General features: G+C 38.4%; 1 protein-coding gene across 1 annotated transcript in view; it reads left to right on the top strand.

The window, feature by feature from the left end:
- The window catches only part of LOC116312179 (carbonic anhydrase-related protein 10-like), a 130,344-nt gene extending 114,700 nt beyond the window's left edge, over positions 1-15,644 (top strand). The window contains exons 8-9 of the mRNA XM_031729535.2: positions 3,191-3,365; positions 11,354-15,644. Of these exons, the coding sequence (XP_031585395.1) occupies positions 3,191-3,365; positions 11,354-11,376 (198 nt within the window). The 3' untranslated portion in view covers positions 11,377-15,644. The remainder of the gene's footprint in view (positions 1-3,190; positions 3,366-11,353) is intronic.
- The last annotated feature ends 606 nt before the right edge of the window (positions 15,645-16,250 follow it).

Here is a 16,250-nt window from a genome sequence, read left to right as displayed (position 1 = left end):
AATTCTTTACCAGAAAGAATTATAATAATAATAATAATTATTATTATTATTATTGTTGTTGTTGTAGGGTCTACCTTACAATATAAAGCGCCTTGAGGCGACTATTGTTGTGATTTGGCGCTGTATAAATACAATTGAACTGAACTGAATAGCAGGCCTCAGATTAAAATATCAACAACATACGATTTAAGGGAATGATACATTCAGTATAAACACTAAATGTATAATTTGATCATTAAAAGGCTGGTGAAAAATTAAAGCATGAACAGAAAGATTTGAACCATTGAGCTCTACGCTGAAGAAATCACTTTGGCTGGGAACCATTTGCTGTAGTCTTTTCATGAGAGGGAAGGCTCACTGCAAATCCAAGCTGTTCTGTGTGATCGCCTTGTTTTCATGTGGTCTTTTCCAGGGTGATTAGGAAAGTGAACACCTATGGAGATTTGGCTAATGTGTTATGTGGGATTGATTGTCCTGCATAGGGAACCACAGAGAGGCGGGATTGTTGGAACTGACAAGGGTACAGAAGCATCCTTTCTTACCACATGTAGGCTGATGGCAGTGATGTTTAGCGTAGGTATAATGCTGATTTGTGGAAAAGTTGTCTTATATAGGAAAAGGAACAAAAGGGAGAGGGGGAAAAGGTGACACGCTAACACTTAGGGTGTTTTCACACCTGTGCTGGTTCGTCCCCCTTGGTGCGGTTTGCTTTTGCAGATGTGTTCATCTATTCATCTCTGTCTTCAATCAGCCCTGTGTGCCATTTTGTGTCTCCATCAGTTTGCCCTCCTTTTATTCTTGGTTTCCTGTTTTTTTGGGCCAGCCTTTCGGGCTTTTCTTACCAGCGTAATTAAAGCTTGCTTTTTGTTGCTAGACCTGACTCATTTTGACACACGCACACACACACACACACACACACACACACACACACACACACACACACACAAACTCTCGCATAACAGCCCCTTCTTTATAACCATACCATTTCCAGTGATGGTTTCATAAAAGTCATGCAGTCAGAACTATGATGCAGGATTTTATTTCTGTGTGGGGAAAAATCTTTTTGGGCTGGTCTGCATTATAATCCTACCCTGTATATATAATACTGACAGCAACAAAACCCACAACAGCAAAATTACCTCATGGTGTTGCATTCACTGGTTGTGAGCCACCTCCAGCTCCATCTTTTTGTTGGCATCACTGTCTCCAAACCATTCATCATACCAGGTCTCACGATTCACTTTTGCTGCTCTCCTTATGCCACAAATCACCCTGGAGGGTAATCCTGAAGACCAGCAGCACCGGATCTGCACGAGAATTTAATTCTTTATGATGTGCATAGATTTTATGGTGAATGATCCTTCCTGAGGCAAACCTTCCCATTCCCAGTTTGGAACCAGCAGTAGGAATAAACTGGCTCGTGGCCTTCCCGTGGCTGGGTTTGAGTGTTTGCACCATTTAATGATGGAAAACGTGTCGTTAACAATTTTGAGGTAGACTTGATGACACTAGTTTGAGCGACCACCACCAGAAAAATACTACAAGAATTCAGAAATTTGCACCACAATTAATTGGCACTTTTCATTTCTTTGTCCTCTGATTCTTTTAAATTTGTTAAGCAGCATTTTAAGGAAGTTTATTTTGGTGTAGGTACATCAAAGCTATATCAAATTCATCACATCTTTAGCTTAATGAGAAAGACTCATGGTTTAAAAAGTGATTTAAAAGCTGTTGAAAAAAAGTTTTGAGAGCAGTTCAATAAGAATAAAAAAAAAGAAAACTCCCTGTACATTGTGGTCACCTATGAGCTGCCAGATTCCAATACTGTCTGCATTACAATTCTCTTTTTCTATATACTATATATATGTTATATTTATGTATGTGAGGAATACTGACATAAATCTGGATTAAAGCAAATATGTACGGTGGCACGGTGGTTAGCACTGTTGCTGCACAGCAAGAAGGTCCTGAGTTCAATTCCACCATCAGGCCGGGGTCTTTCTGTGTGGAGTTTGCATGTTCTCCCCGTGTTTGCGTGGGTTCCTTCCGGGTACTCTGGTTTCCTCCCACCGTCCAAAGACATGCAACTTGTGGGGATAGGTTAATTGGATAATTCAAATTGCCACTAGGTGTGAATATGTGAGTGTGCATGGTTGTCTGTCCCTGTGTGTTGGCCCTGTGACAGACTGGCGACCTGTCCAGGGTGTACCCTGCCTCTCGCCCTATGACAGCTGGGATAGGCTCCAGCGCCCCCTGCGACCCTGAAAAGGATAAGCGGAAGCGAATGGATGGATGGATCAATGAAATATTTAACAATATTTGCATTTTTTCTCCTAGCCACTTAAAATGCTTAAGGTTGATGAGTCAACGAAGCACCACTCACCCGTTGTGACTAAATAATCTGTGCATGCTCATGCTCTTTTCTTTATGTTAGAGCTCTGACCTCAGTTCAGAATGCTTGAGGTAGAGAAGAAGAGCATGATGTGGAAATAAGGGAGGAGAGAACTGTGGTGGAGGAGGCAGGTGAAAAACAGAAAAAGATTTGTGGTATAAGATACAAAGAATAAGATGGAACCATTCAGCCCTGTGTGGTTCTACATGTGTACTCACTCGTGTTGTTCTAGTCTTGTGGTGTTGACTGACTGATTTTCTTTTCCAATTATATATTAACTAGATGGAAATCACAGTCTACAAATCATTCAAGGTTTAGTGTGTGTTCCACAAATAATACTCTGAATTAATTCTGAATTATGTTTTTGATGATCTCTCCCAAACGCAGGTTGTCCTTTTGAAATGTGATGTGGGCGTGGCCAAAAAACGTATGGATTTTCACTTCAGCATGTGGGACACTTTCTTTTCTTTTAAATCTTTGGAGCTGGGGAATTGTGAACTCTTCCGTTGAAACTGCTCACTGATACTAGCTCTTATCACCAGCGATGATTCTCCACACTCTTTGAAAATGAAGCTCTTGTTTCTTTTCTTTGGCCAAGTTTAAGGTCTGGGGTGAAGTGTTGAAAATGGGACTGCTGGGAAGCAGCAGTTCCTGCTTGGGTAGCTGTCCCCACCACCTACAAATAAGCAGAAGATGGATGGATGTACTAGCATAGTGCCACTAGAGAAGCTAAAGATGAACTTAGGACATTTTAGGTAGCTCTTGAACTAAGCTAAGCTGATCTTGTGTCCCCCACAGATGCACTCCCTGCGCCTCCTCAGCCAGAATGAGCCCTACAAGATATTCCTTAGTATGAGCGACAACACCCGGCCCACCCAGCCTTTGCTGCAACGCTGCATCCGTACCAATATCAACTTTAGCAAGCAGGGCCGTGACTGCCCCAACAACCGTGCCCTTCGCCCACAATACAGAGGTAACTCACAGGGTACAGAAAGAGGGAGCGGTGGTTTTGTTTCCGCATGAAGAAAATGCCAAGTATGATTGTGCTTCTCCTTTTCAGCCTTTTAAGCTAATCAAGGCAGCTATTACAAGCTTGTGCCAAGACTGGGGATATATTTAGGTCGCTTAGGTCATTGAAGCTCATCAGGCCCCACTCATTCACTTATCTGGGTAACCTTTTAAACTCTGTGAATCATGGGTAGTAATAGAGGGATAATATTTCACAACAGATATTAAGTTATTGCGGTGACATTTTGAAAGTTATACATAGAAGACCTAGACACATTTCAGCCAATGCAGTGTACTGACATAAAGAATAAACTACTATAAAAACAGCAGTGATGGCTAAATTTGTTATAAGCTTAAACATCATGATAAAAAATGAGGATATGCATGATTTCTGTGGTTGTTGGTGCTTTTCACAGGGGGATACATTAATTAATGTAGTGAAAACAATCCCATTAAATGTGATAATTAGTTACATGATAAAGTGGTGGCACAACAAATTACAACAGGGTGTTGTACTGTTGCAAAATAGCTAAGACAGCAGTGCACCTGCACTGTTTTATTCTTATTATCTGAGTCCAAAGCACACATGCAGTGCATAATATGCACTGGCCTGTTTATACAAATTAGTTTGAGAAAGTCAGACAGTGCTTTGTTAGAACATAAACAATAGGTCAAAAACAGGAGCAAAAAGAAAGGACATCAAAATTAATCTGTATGTGAGAAAAAGTGCAAAATGTGTTGTCTGTACCAACGTAAATCTGGAAGCGTTAAATTAAATTAAAACTGGTCCACCCAACAAATATACACCAAATTTGGAAGTGTGTCCTTGCATCCTTCAGGAATAATTCCAGTTGACAGCTTCTCTTTTTTATGAATCCAATCAAGTTCACCATACCCTCCACAACTAAAACCAATGCCATGCTCTCTACTACCCCTTTGGCTGTTTGTGTTTTTTTGCTCTTTGACCTTGAGTCTTTAGGTTCTATATTCCAACAAGCCAATATCAGATTGTAGGCACAGAGGAGAAAACACAAAACATTAGACCAGCAGACTGAATAAGCACATATAGAGAGATGACAGGTGGACCCAATGATCACTGAAGACTTCATTTAACTTTTATAAGTATTTTCTTTCATTTACGTTGAATGTCAAAAGTTTTCTTTGAACAAGTCTGACCCCTTTTATGTCAAAAAGTGATCAACTCCCAAACTACATGTAAACCAAAGCATCTCTGAGATGACGTCAAATAATGGGCGTCAGTCTCCAAGAGAAAATCCTGAAAGTATTTTCTATCAGATTAAATGGGTTCCATCTTGAATTTGACATCACCTTCACTGTGAATCGTGAGGGTATTTAATTTTCCCTAATCACTCCCTAAAGGAGCTTTTAGAAATTCCAATGGTAACACCTTGACAACAGTGTTAGTCCAACCAATGGAAGCAATTGGATTGTTGAGATACCTTTGAGGAGATAGGTGCTCAAAAATAAAAAGAGGAGGACAAATGAAGCTTTTATAGTGGATTAAATCTTTGTTGAATTCATGGTTATATTCACAGCTGCTTTCTGTCAGTCATTTTCTGAGAAATGTCTGTAATGTCTCTGAGATTTATAAAGAATAAACCTTCTTGATTGCCCAATAAAGAAGCTCTGACAACCTTTCCTCTCCATTAAATACTGTCAGATGTGATTTTTCTCCACACTTTAGTCTGACAAAAGATGGACACCAGAAACGCTCCATGTCTAATCGTCTGCCTGCCTTTTCTTTTCAGTGTTACAGAACTGGGCTTACAGTTAGGACTTCCTGTGTTAGAGGTCTGTTTCCTAGTTCTCAGGGTCCATCTGGCCACATGGAAGGATTATAAGATTTCCCAGATGGAATTCTGTTCTCCTTTAATTAATTTTGTCCAAAAGAAGGATGGTACACTTCAGTGCTTTAATGCTCTCACAAAGTAGAGAAAATATGATCAACAGTAGCCTCAGAAAAATTCAACTGGCCATTTTATACGCTGCAGCCAGGTCTTTGTCTTTCTCTGGCAATGCATTTGAAGCAATTGAAGTCCCCTGGAAGACTGTGTAGGTGATCTCCAGAAACCAGAAACAGTCAGAATAGCTGCTCTTTGTTTTGGGGGTATGTGGGAAAATAGTATTTTTTTAGACTTGCCAGGTTGCCAGTAATTGCTATCAAACAAGACAAAATATCTCAGTTTCTGTGCTTTTTTTTAACTCAAGGCTAAACTTCAAAAACTGTCTCCAATGATCTTTTATTAAATGCGTTCCACTTCACCGTGTCAGACTGAGGCACTCGGCTCCTAAATTTTTTGTGAACCACTTCTCCACCAGTTTACCCCTAGTGTTTTCCAGCTGTTGTGGCTCCTGTATTTTTCATCACCATCATCATAAAAAACAAATACAAAACAAAAAACAAATGCGTAAATAAAAAAAAAAATGGTTTTAGTACACTATCACTTCTTCTAAGTGTTCTTCTGCTTGCCACAGAAATGGCAGTACTACCAGGATCAAGTATTATCACATTATTAGGATAAATTGCTTTGTGTGAAAGGACAAGACTGCATCAGTGAAGTGCGGTAGTCAAGAAGGCTCACTCTGCTTTTAGTCTTTGTTTTCTGACTTGTGGTTCCTTACAAACTTTTTCCTCTCAAGCATCAGACATGCATCAGTGTTATTTTCTAGTCTGAATCTAGTGTTCTGGTAATGGTTGTTTACGTTGATGCCCCTTTTGGTTGAAAAGTGAAATGTTAGAAATGATCTTTTTCAAGCTATAACCTGATTTATCCAGAATGTTAACTTTAATCATTGAACTAAATTGCAACACTGTTCAGATCTCTAACAAGGTCATTGTGAGTCTTTTTTTCCCACAATCTTTTGTTGAGTGGGGTTTTTTGTCTTCTTTTTTCTTTGCGGCTTCCATTTCTACTCTTTATTTGAAAAGCACTTACAATTTACTACAACTTTTTTTTCTTTTTTGCTAAACATAATTATAAAGCCATAGTAAAATAGATAGAAAAAATCAACTAATGCACAATACAGACTTTTTTCAATGTAAACAATTGGTTGATGTGTTATTCTTATTTGGTCAGGGACCCAGTGTCACTCTAAAGCTATTTTTACTTTTTTATTTAACCCTTTAAAGTCCATCTTATCACATTTGATACATGTGTTTTTGTGAGTTTTTGAGACTTGCTAATGTAGCAAATGTAATACAAATTAAAACTCATATATGCAGATTAAAATATGATATATTTTTATATATATTTTGTCTAAAGGTTCAACAAACACTCCATGTTCAAAAAATTGAAGATTTCTGGCAATTATTTCATGGTTCAGTTTTTAAAGGGTTAACCTCTGCACTCTGAGGTACTTTTGCTTTGAGTGACCTGAAAGGAATCTAAATGAAATATTATTGTTAAGAGGAAAAAAGTTGCATCTAAAAATGCTAAGAGACACAGCACCAGCAGTTTGGTAATCCCTATTAGATACACAGCTCTGGGACTCCACACACCGACACTGAAGCTGACTTTCTGAAATTCCCTCAAGAACATGGGACAAGTCATCTAGGAATTCATGTTCAAGCTTTCACACCTCAAGCAGCCTTCATGTTAAAGAATTAATCCAAAACAAAACTGACAATCTAACATTTTAAATACGTCAAAAGGCAAACTCGAATTCAAAAAAAGGAACATTATACCTACAGTACAGATGTGGCGTTATTGATTAGTTGCATGATTCTGGTCTCACACAGAAGACCTTGAAGTCATAAGTTGGGTGCATCTGAATTATACAGGTAGGCTACCATTTGGTAGCAGACAGTCAGCAGTTTACAAGCAGACATTCCAGGCTTTGGTTGCATTATGTGTGAATGTTAGAAAACACTTAGAAAAAAGTGCTTGGCTGAACGAGCCATGTTGTATAAAGTGCTTTGAGTGCTTGAGTAGAAAAGTGCTAGAAAAGTCGTTGCTGGTTGGCAGATTTCATTGACATACCAACATCTATGGCAGGAAAATCCATGCAAGCCTCTGCCTTTAGGTTTGTCCCTTTAGTGTTAAGTCCAACTCTGAATGGCTCAAAAGGAATAAAATATAAATTTTGCAGTGGAACAGTCATGGCGCTGAGATGCTGTGGTGGGACCTGAAAAGAAAGGTTCACGTTTGCAAACCTATCAGTAAGGTTTTGCTGAAGCCATTATTTAAATAAGAATGAGCCAAAATTCCTCCACAGTAATGTGAGAGACTGTGCTCCAGGTTTTGAAAATGTTTGGTTGCAGCTGTTGTTACTGAACGAAGGTCAGGAGAGGCAGTACTTTGGTGATTCTGTATTGGAAAACCTTTTCATCAGGTGAACATTCTTTTTAGTTTTTAAATCAGAGTTTTACGTTAAATTTCATTTCAAAATCTGACCGTTTAGTATAAGATCAAAAGAGGAAATGAAAATGATTTAAATCCATTTTCCTTGCACTGTAGCGACAGAAAAACTGGCTTTCATGGAGTAAACACTTTGCGTAGAGTTGCATATCCTTCATTGAAACATGAGGTTAAGGCGCTCTGAGCTGTGAATACTGCAGCTTCTGAAATAAACTATGTAGAAGCCCTGACCTATACTTGCAGTTGCTAATTCTGAAAGCTATCAAATATTATTTCTTCTCTGTAGAAAATTCAAAGTCAGGTGATCCAGTAACAGGCAAGAAGGCTGAGATAACATTGCAAAAAAAAGCTTCTGTACTTTCCCAACATCCAGTGAAAGTATAGAAACACAGTGCACTCTGCCAATGAGAGGATCCTGGTGGGAAATAAACGAATGGATTTTGCTTTTGGCAGGAGTTATCTCTTTTTCTCCTCCACAGACTAATTCACTTTGAAATTCCCTCTTTCAGTTAACTGCACTGACTCATACCCACTGATTTCCTTCCTGCACTTTATATCTTTTTAGTACTATCTTGTTCCCCCTTTTTTTCATTGATAGCAGCTAGGTTTTTAGGCTGACATCTGCTTGATGTACCACACAGATGTCAGCGATTGCCTTTTGCTGATGAAAAGCTTTATGTTATTTTGCAACTCGCATTAAAAAAGTTACATTTGATTATAATCTATGGCCTTTTGCCAACCAGCATGTACATCTATCCCAAAGTGAAAATAAAAATATTTTTCCCCACTCATACCCCACTTATACCAGTTTTACATTTCACTTGACTTTTCATGTGCTCAGAATACAAAAACAGGCAAAACAAGATTGTAGATTTTTAAAATCTATCATGCAGTAAAATCAGTTAAGTGTCTGATTTCATCCATATTTATTCTGTAACATGACAAAATGCACTCCAGCTAAGAAGAGCAAGCAATTCTGAAATTCTACATCATATGGCTCTAACAGAGCCCTGATCTTAACATTGTGGAGTCAGTCTAAGATAACAGAAAAGGAAAGAGACAAGATGCATTGAGACAGCTTTAGCAGGATTTTTGAGGTGACAGAAAAATGTAGCTGGCAAACCACTGGAAAGATATGAGGAGTATATTCAGCACTCCAACGGACTTTTGTTTAGTTGTGTCTGTTTACTGTCCTTGTTACGAAGCTAATTTGACTGTGCACAGCTCAGCACAGGTATACAATATATACAGTATTCATCTCATTTGGCTTTCTTGGTTTTCATGCTAATCAGGGCTAACTAACACATTGCTTGAAACTGCAACATAGCAACGCAAACTAACACAAACACCGTGGTAAATACCTTTGATCAACTGCAACTGCAAATAAGTGAGAAAGGTAACTGTGCAGTTCAAGTAACCTTTGAATTTGATTGGTCAGTTTTGTAAATTAGAATTGTAGAAAAATGACGGATGCTTCAAAGCATCGGTAAGAGGTGCAACTTTTAAAAGAAAGCAGATTGTGTGACATTAATTGGGTTATTAAACAGTTTATCTCCTAAATGTAATTTAGTAGATTAATAGGCTTTTTCTCCTTTTTATTTCCACACAACTCACTTGGGCTGGACTGATGGATGTGCCCACTTGAACCTGGTTCTCTTGTTTCCGATAACAGGGAATTCTTCCTTTCCACTGTCTCCAAGTGGCTGCTCGCAGAAGACTGTCTGATTGTTGATGGTTGTTTTTCTCCTATATTGTCTGGTTTTTACCTGAGACTATAGAGCACCTTGGGAAGACTGTTAGTGGAAGACTGTGCACTCTACAAATAAAATTGAGTTGAATTGTAACCGGGTGATTTGTAGGAGGATAGGGGGTTGTCGTGTCAGATGTATTACAAGTGCAGGGAGATATACACATAGTTTTGTGCATGAGTTAGATTTTTTCCTAAACAATCAATAAGCACATACTGTTATAGTCCTCTTCCTGACACAGATTCAACAAGGTGCCAAACATTCCTCAGACATTATGGTCCATGTTAACATGACAGCATCATCCTTGCTGCAGATTTGTTGGCTGTTGGGTATAGTTGCAAAAATCACATTTTAAATGGTGCTTTATGGAACTGAGAACTTGTGAATGTGGAGCCTATTTGAGTACAGCCAGTTCATTATTATGTTGAAGAAAGGCAAAAATCATGTTTTTGACTTTATTGTTATCCTGCTAAAAGCAACAATCAGAGGATCAGTACACTGCGGCCGATGGGGGAGGGATGGTACAGCCTGGTCTTCAGGCAGTTTGTGAAATAGCCGCGATAAATGAATGCATCTCCTCGTGTTCATGGACACAAATTGTTCAGTGTTTGTGTGTCAGTGTGCATGAATTTGTGAGTAATGCTTTTCAATAGGAAATATATTTTGTTTGAGGAACTATACTTGTAGAAAAAGCAGGGAGGTGTCACCAAGGCAACCAGGACAACAGTGTTTGAAAAGACATGGCGAGCAGTGCTTTTTAACCCAAATCGTCATACTGTTCTAAGCCCAACTCAGTAATTTTTAATGTTTAAATTTAACGCAACAAGATATTTGTAATCATTTATTTAAAAGTCATGCATAATATGTGTAGAAAAAACTGTGATGTGCATGAGTCAGACTTGGATCACTGAAAGTCCAGATAACTTCTAGCTGTGGACTTGGACATGCCATAGTGGGCTGATAAAAGTTTGTGTTCAGGGATACAAAATGGGAAATTTGTGTTGAAGAGAATTTAAAGAAATTTGTGTCCAACAACATGGATCAATAGATTAAAGGTCCTGAATCGATGTATTGATTCAGCAACATGAATTAATAGGTTAAAGGTCATGACTACATCATGGACCGGTGTGAGACTGGGTTGGTCAGCAACAATAGGTAAGCTGTGATGTTTAAACAGTAATGTATAAATCATACTGTATACTGTCGAATCATCACCTTATAAAATAAGGCTGCTGTGTTGATTTGGTGCTATATAAATAAACCTGAATTGAATTGAACTGAAATAATGTGCCAAGCAGCAGCAACCTGAACGGCTGATATAAGGCAGCATAGATCTGTGCTTTCATGCTAAAACGTTTCCAAACGTTGCCAAATTCTGACACTACCTATTAAATGTTGCCGCAGAAATTTGGACTCTTTGTTTTTGAAATATTCTGTCTTGTAATTCTGGTGAGGCTGTGCAAATTGAGGCCTCGTTTTCCTATTCTAAGCTGACAGGCGTGACACCTGGCCTGGTCTTTTGCTACTGTAATCCATTTGCTCCAAGGTTCAATGTGTGGCGAATGTGAGTTCAGAGATGCTCTATTGCATACTTGATTGTAATACAGCTTTTGAGTTACTGTTGCAGAAGCAGTAACTCTGCAACAGGTTGTGGAACCAGTTTAGAACTGTTATGCTTTCACATAGGCCCAAGAAGGTTTGATATCATCATTTAAAAACTCCCTTTTGTATTTACTCAGACTATCTTTTGTTTGATGATCCAAAACACGTAAATGAAAAATATGCAAAAAAATAAATTCCGGCTTTTCTTCTCTCCTCTTCTCCAGTGAACCAGTGGCTCCTGAAGTAGAAGTGAAGCTGCAGTACCAAAGCAGGAGAGGCAGGAATCACTGGAGCCCTTTTCCCACTGCCGAACCAACCTGAGAAGAACAAATGGGACATGCACTCAATAGAAAGCACAAAAGCTGCACATCACTAAAGACAGCTTAAGCAAACTGATATTAGCTAAGCTCAAATGACAAAACTCTAACTGCTACGCTGGCCTCCTACTCATCCACTGTCTAACAATACTCATCGGGGCCTGCAGTGATGGTACGAATCAATACAAAGTGTGAAATAGACCATAAGGACTCTGATGTCTACTGTGTACTGTCTGTTTATTTGTTTTGTGATGTCACGACGATTGAAGTTGCAATGATCCAAACATTTTATGGCTAATTTATAGATGTGTGGATGCAGCTAAAAATGCCAGTTCCTGGGGTTTGGCTGTGATAATCACTTATCCATATTCAAATCTGGTACAGAAAGCAATTATTAAAAAAACTCATGGATTCACTAGAGGAATCATTGCATTCCTAAAATGTCTGTGTAAGTTTTCAGTCATCCAGGTCATGGTAGTCTAAGGAGCTTGGTCTTGAAGACATGTCACCTCTCATCCAACAAACTTCTTTAGTTCATTTTGCATTCCCAATGATGATCGATACCCCTGCCATTAAAGAAACCTTCAGCTTTGTTATGATGAGACACCATAATATGCCTATCCTGATATCAAATAATGACTAAAGATGATCATTTTGAAAAGAGAATGCAGAATTTGTGAAATGAGGTTACATAGCTAAAGGGAGGTAGAAGCTGGATCTCTGACAGTTTACAGACCTGAACAGATGGAGCCACTGGAGATTGGAAAGGGATAGGTCACTCAATTTGCATGATTTTGAAAATGTTCACTTGTCTTCATGGTATTTAATTAAAAAGTGGAGTCAGAGTTCATCTCACATCAAGTCCCTGCTTTTCACAGCGATGTATTAAGAGCTGACCTTCCTTCCATTACTCCAAGAGCAAACAGATACACACACAGTCAAGACTGTTTTCACCAAAGTTTACTCTGCAAAGCTTACCCTGTGCAAATTAACCATTTAGTAATCCCTGCATTAAATAGAAGCTCTTCAATCAGCCTAGCAGCTGTAATGAGATATGTCAAGCCTGTCTGGCTTCGGATTTGTCCCCCACCCAAATTGGTGTAGAAGGAGCGTGGGGGAGAAAACAAAACAACAAAAGGTTTTTCTTGTACCGTTGTAACTGAAGTTAAAGCACCACTTTGCAGTCATTGTAATTATGACTTGAGGAAAGAACAAAGTGATTCGAGAAGTATAAAGAAGGTCAGATGCAGTTGTGGATCCAAAGAAAACATTTGGAAGGGTACCAAGAGAGGAACTCTGGCACTGCATTATGGAGTCAGGAGTGACAAAAAAGTATGTAAGTCTGGTACTGGACAGCAGGACAGTGGCAAGGTGTAGGGTAGGAGTCACAGATTGGTCACGGTGTGGCTAGAATTACATGGATCAGCTCTGAGCCTCTTCTTGTTCGCAGTGGTGATAGACAGACAGGTTGACAGATGAGGTCAGGCCAGTCAAGTGTCCATGAACTGTGATGTTTTCAGACTACTTGATCTATAGTGAGAGTAAGGAGCAGGTGGAAGGGGGTCTGGACAGGTGGAGGTATGCTTTGGTGAGGAGAAGAAGAATAAAAGCAAGTAGAAGTAAGATGGAATATGTGTGTGAAGGAGAGGGAGACAGATGGAAAGGTAAACGGCCAAGAAGCAGAGACAAGGAAGTTAGATGTGCTTAAATACCCGGGGTGAGCCATCTAAAGCAATGAGCAGTACACAAGAGAGGTGAAGAAGAGTAGATGGAAACAAGCGTATTGGGTGATTTATGAGCAGGGATGGCTTACATGATGCTAGTGAGATGCGCTATGATGTATGGTTAGGAGACAGTCGCACTAACTAAAAGACAGGAGGCCGAGCTGGAGGTGGTAGAGCTGAAGATGTTAAGGTTTTCATTTCGAGTGAGAAGAATAAACAGGATTAGAAATAAGGACATCAAAGGGTTAGCTCAGGTTGAGTTGTTTGGAAACAAAATTAGAGAGACAAGGCTGAGAGGTTTGGACATGTGCAGAGGAGGGACGGTGGGTATATTGCACAACAGATGTTGAATATGGAGATTCCAGGCAGGAGGGAAAGAGGAAGACCACAGAGTTGATTCATGGATATAGTAAACGAGGACATGCACACAGATGGTGTGACAGAAGAGGATGCTAGAGATAGAGTGAGACAGAGGGAGATGATCTGCTGTGATGACTCCTAAAGGGAGCAGCTAAAAGGAGAACAAAGAACAGTGTGATGATGTTGGAAAAACACTAAATCAGTGTAGTGAAAACACTGAGAAGAGATGAATGGGTCAAAAAATATATTAGTCTTAAACACAGGACAAAGCTGATAGTCAGCCTAACCGTGACACCAAAGGTTTGTTCTTGTTATTTAAGTACCTAGCTTACTAATACTGCTGTAGCAGTACAAAAAATGCTGTTTCCTTATTTCCTTCACCAATAATCAGGATAGTGACTATTTGACTTGAATTTGTAAGCATTGTATCACATTCACAGCATGTGGGGATTTTGATATTTAAGTTAAAGAGTCCCACATTCACACCATTAGACGACTCAAAGTGGCAACTGTCAGTATTCTGGTACTGCTCCATTTCACTTAAGATTTCCTGCAGTCTATAGCGAATTGTTAACTAAAAACATGAATGATACTGTACAGAACCAGTCTGAAGAGTAATGACTGAGTGATGATAATTTTTTCTTAAATATACAGTATTTTTTTTTCAATCCATGAAAAAATTCTGTCACTTTTTATGGCATGATTATATTTAACTGTCGTTACATTTCCTGTCATACCCCTTTTTTGCCGGGTCAGATATATCAGAAAAAGACAAGTTTCCCAGCTATAATTATCACATTTGACATTTATTTTCAGACGATGGCAGTTATTGCAACTCCAATATTATTTAAACACAGTATAAGCTTTTTGCACAATTTATTTTACAAAATACCTTGAATACAGAAAGTTGGGAATGCTAAATCCTGGATTTCAAAGGTTTTCAACCACCATGTTTTACGGTAAACATTAGTTGATGCTACCTACCTAATAAAGTTGTTAGGTTGTTACCATTACAGCCAACTAATCTGCATTTCTCAAAATGAAAAGTAGTTATTGTAATTTGTTTATGTGCCATGAGAGAAATGACAACAAAGATAACTGGGCGGTTTGGGTTAGTTGGAGATGAAAGGGTCAAATTTAGCCAGAGTAACACAGAGAGACACAACAAGATTACATTTCTCTACTTTCAACATTTCTGCCAGTGAAATCATGTTGTTGATAATTATTATCAAGTGTAAATGACATTACTGATCATGTTGTTATTAAAGTGGGAAAGTGCGACCGTCTCAATAATATATTCAAGATACAGACACTAATGTCTGAAATATTCAATTTTCTCTGTGGCATTTTCTTGTAAACAATTTTTTTTAATTATTATTTTTTATTAGATTTGTGTTTTTACATTTAAGCTTTTCATATGTTTCCATCCTTCTCAAGCTGCAGATAGCTGATTCTTCAAGCACCACCTGTAGATCAGTACAATTGTGTGACAACACTGGCAGGACTGAGTATCATATTGTAACTACAACAATATGAGAAAACTAGAACAGATTCATTGAACAACCGCTCTATAAATAAAACACCACAGAGTAATAAGGTACCAACAACTGTTCATGTTAAAGATCTTCATGGGTTCAAGACTTGATCAAAACCATCAAATCAAGAAGACTTTCCTTGTTTCATTCAAGTTTAACATGCATTGATGGTTCTTAGGTCTGGTTGTAGATCTTAAAACTGTTGGATAAAGATTCCCATCATAGAGACAATTTATGTAATGGTTTCCCATCATGGATTGACACTAACCGAACTGGTCAACTCGTGGGATTGTTTTTTCATTTTTACCTTTCAGTCTGCTGTGATGTTGTATCTCATGAAAGAAAAAAAATCTGACTCTTTATGTTTGTTTAGTTTTAATATGTAACTGTAATGAAAAAAAAAAGAACTGTGATGAGCTATGGGAGCTATGTGCTATAACATCTGGAAAAGGAATTTACAATTATAAAAGCTATATTTCATTTGAGGTAACTTGAAATTATACTCATGTACGTTGAATGTAAATATGAGTTTTGTTTAAGATGGATTACAGTGGAGATTATTACCTTTTTGGACAAAATAAATGCTATTGTTTTATGTTTAAAGATTGTGGAACTCATATAATTAATTAGTTCATCTATTTTGAAATTAGTAGAAGCTTCATTGAGTGTCTTTGTCATAAACTACAGTGTAACAAAGCATTTAATGAGAATGAGCAGCGGTGACTGTCTGGATTTAATAGGAAATGAAAACAGGGATAGAGAATAGTAATATTGTTTGAATGATGCTGAAAAATATACACAATGAGTATACACAGTCTAGAACCTTTGTGGGAACAACATTTAGAGGTTTCCACAGTCTGTTCTGTTTGAAATTGTGAGTACCAGTGTGTTAGGGTAAACTAAAAGCAGGACTATGGAAAACAACAATAATGTGATAAATAATGTACTTTCCTGTAAACATGCATGCTCCAGGCACCTTATTAGGTACAGTGCACTTTGCTAATACTCTGTTGGAATCTCTTTTGCCTTCAGAACTGACTTAATTCTGTTATACATAGATTTAACAATGCAGCATTATGCAGTAGATGCAGATTCGTATGATGGACATCCATGATGCAAATCACCTGTTACCCCGCATCTCAAAGGTACCCTATGAGACAAAGATCTGGTGACTGTGGAGGCCAT

Source organism: Oreochromis aureus, linkage group 4, assembly GCF_013358895.1.
Source record: "Oreochromis aureus strain Israel breed Guangdong linkage group 4, ZZ_aureus, whole genome shotgun sequence".
NCBI lineage: Eukaryota > Metazoa > Chordata > Actinopteri > Cichliformes > Cichlidae > Oreochromis > Oreochromis aureus.
This window is presented reverse-complemented; position numbering and strand designations above follow the sequence as displayed.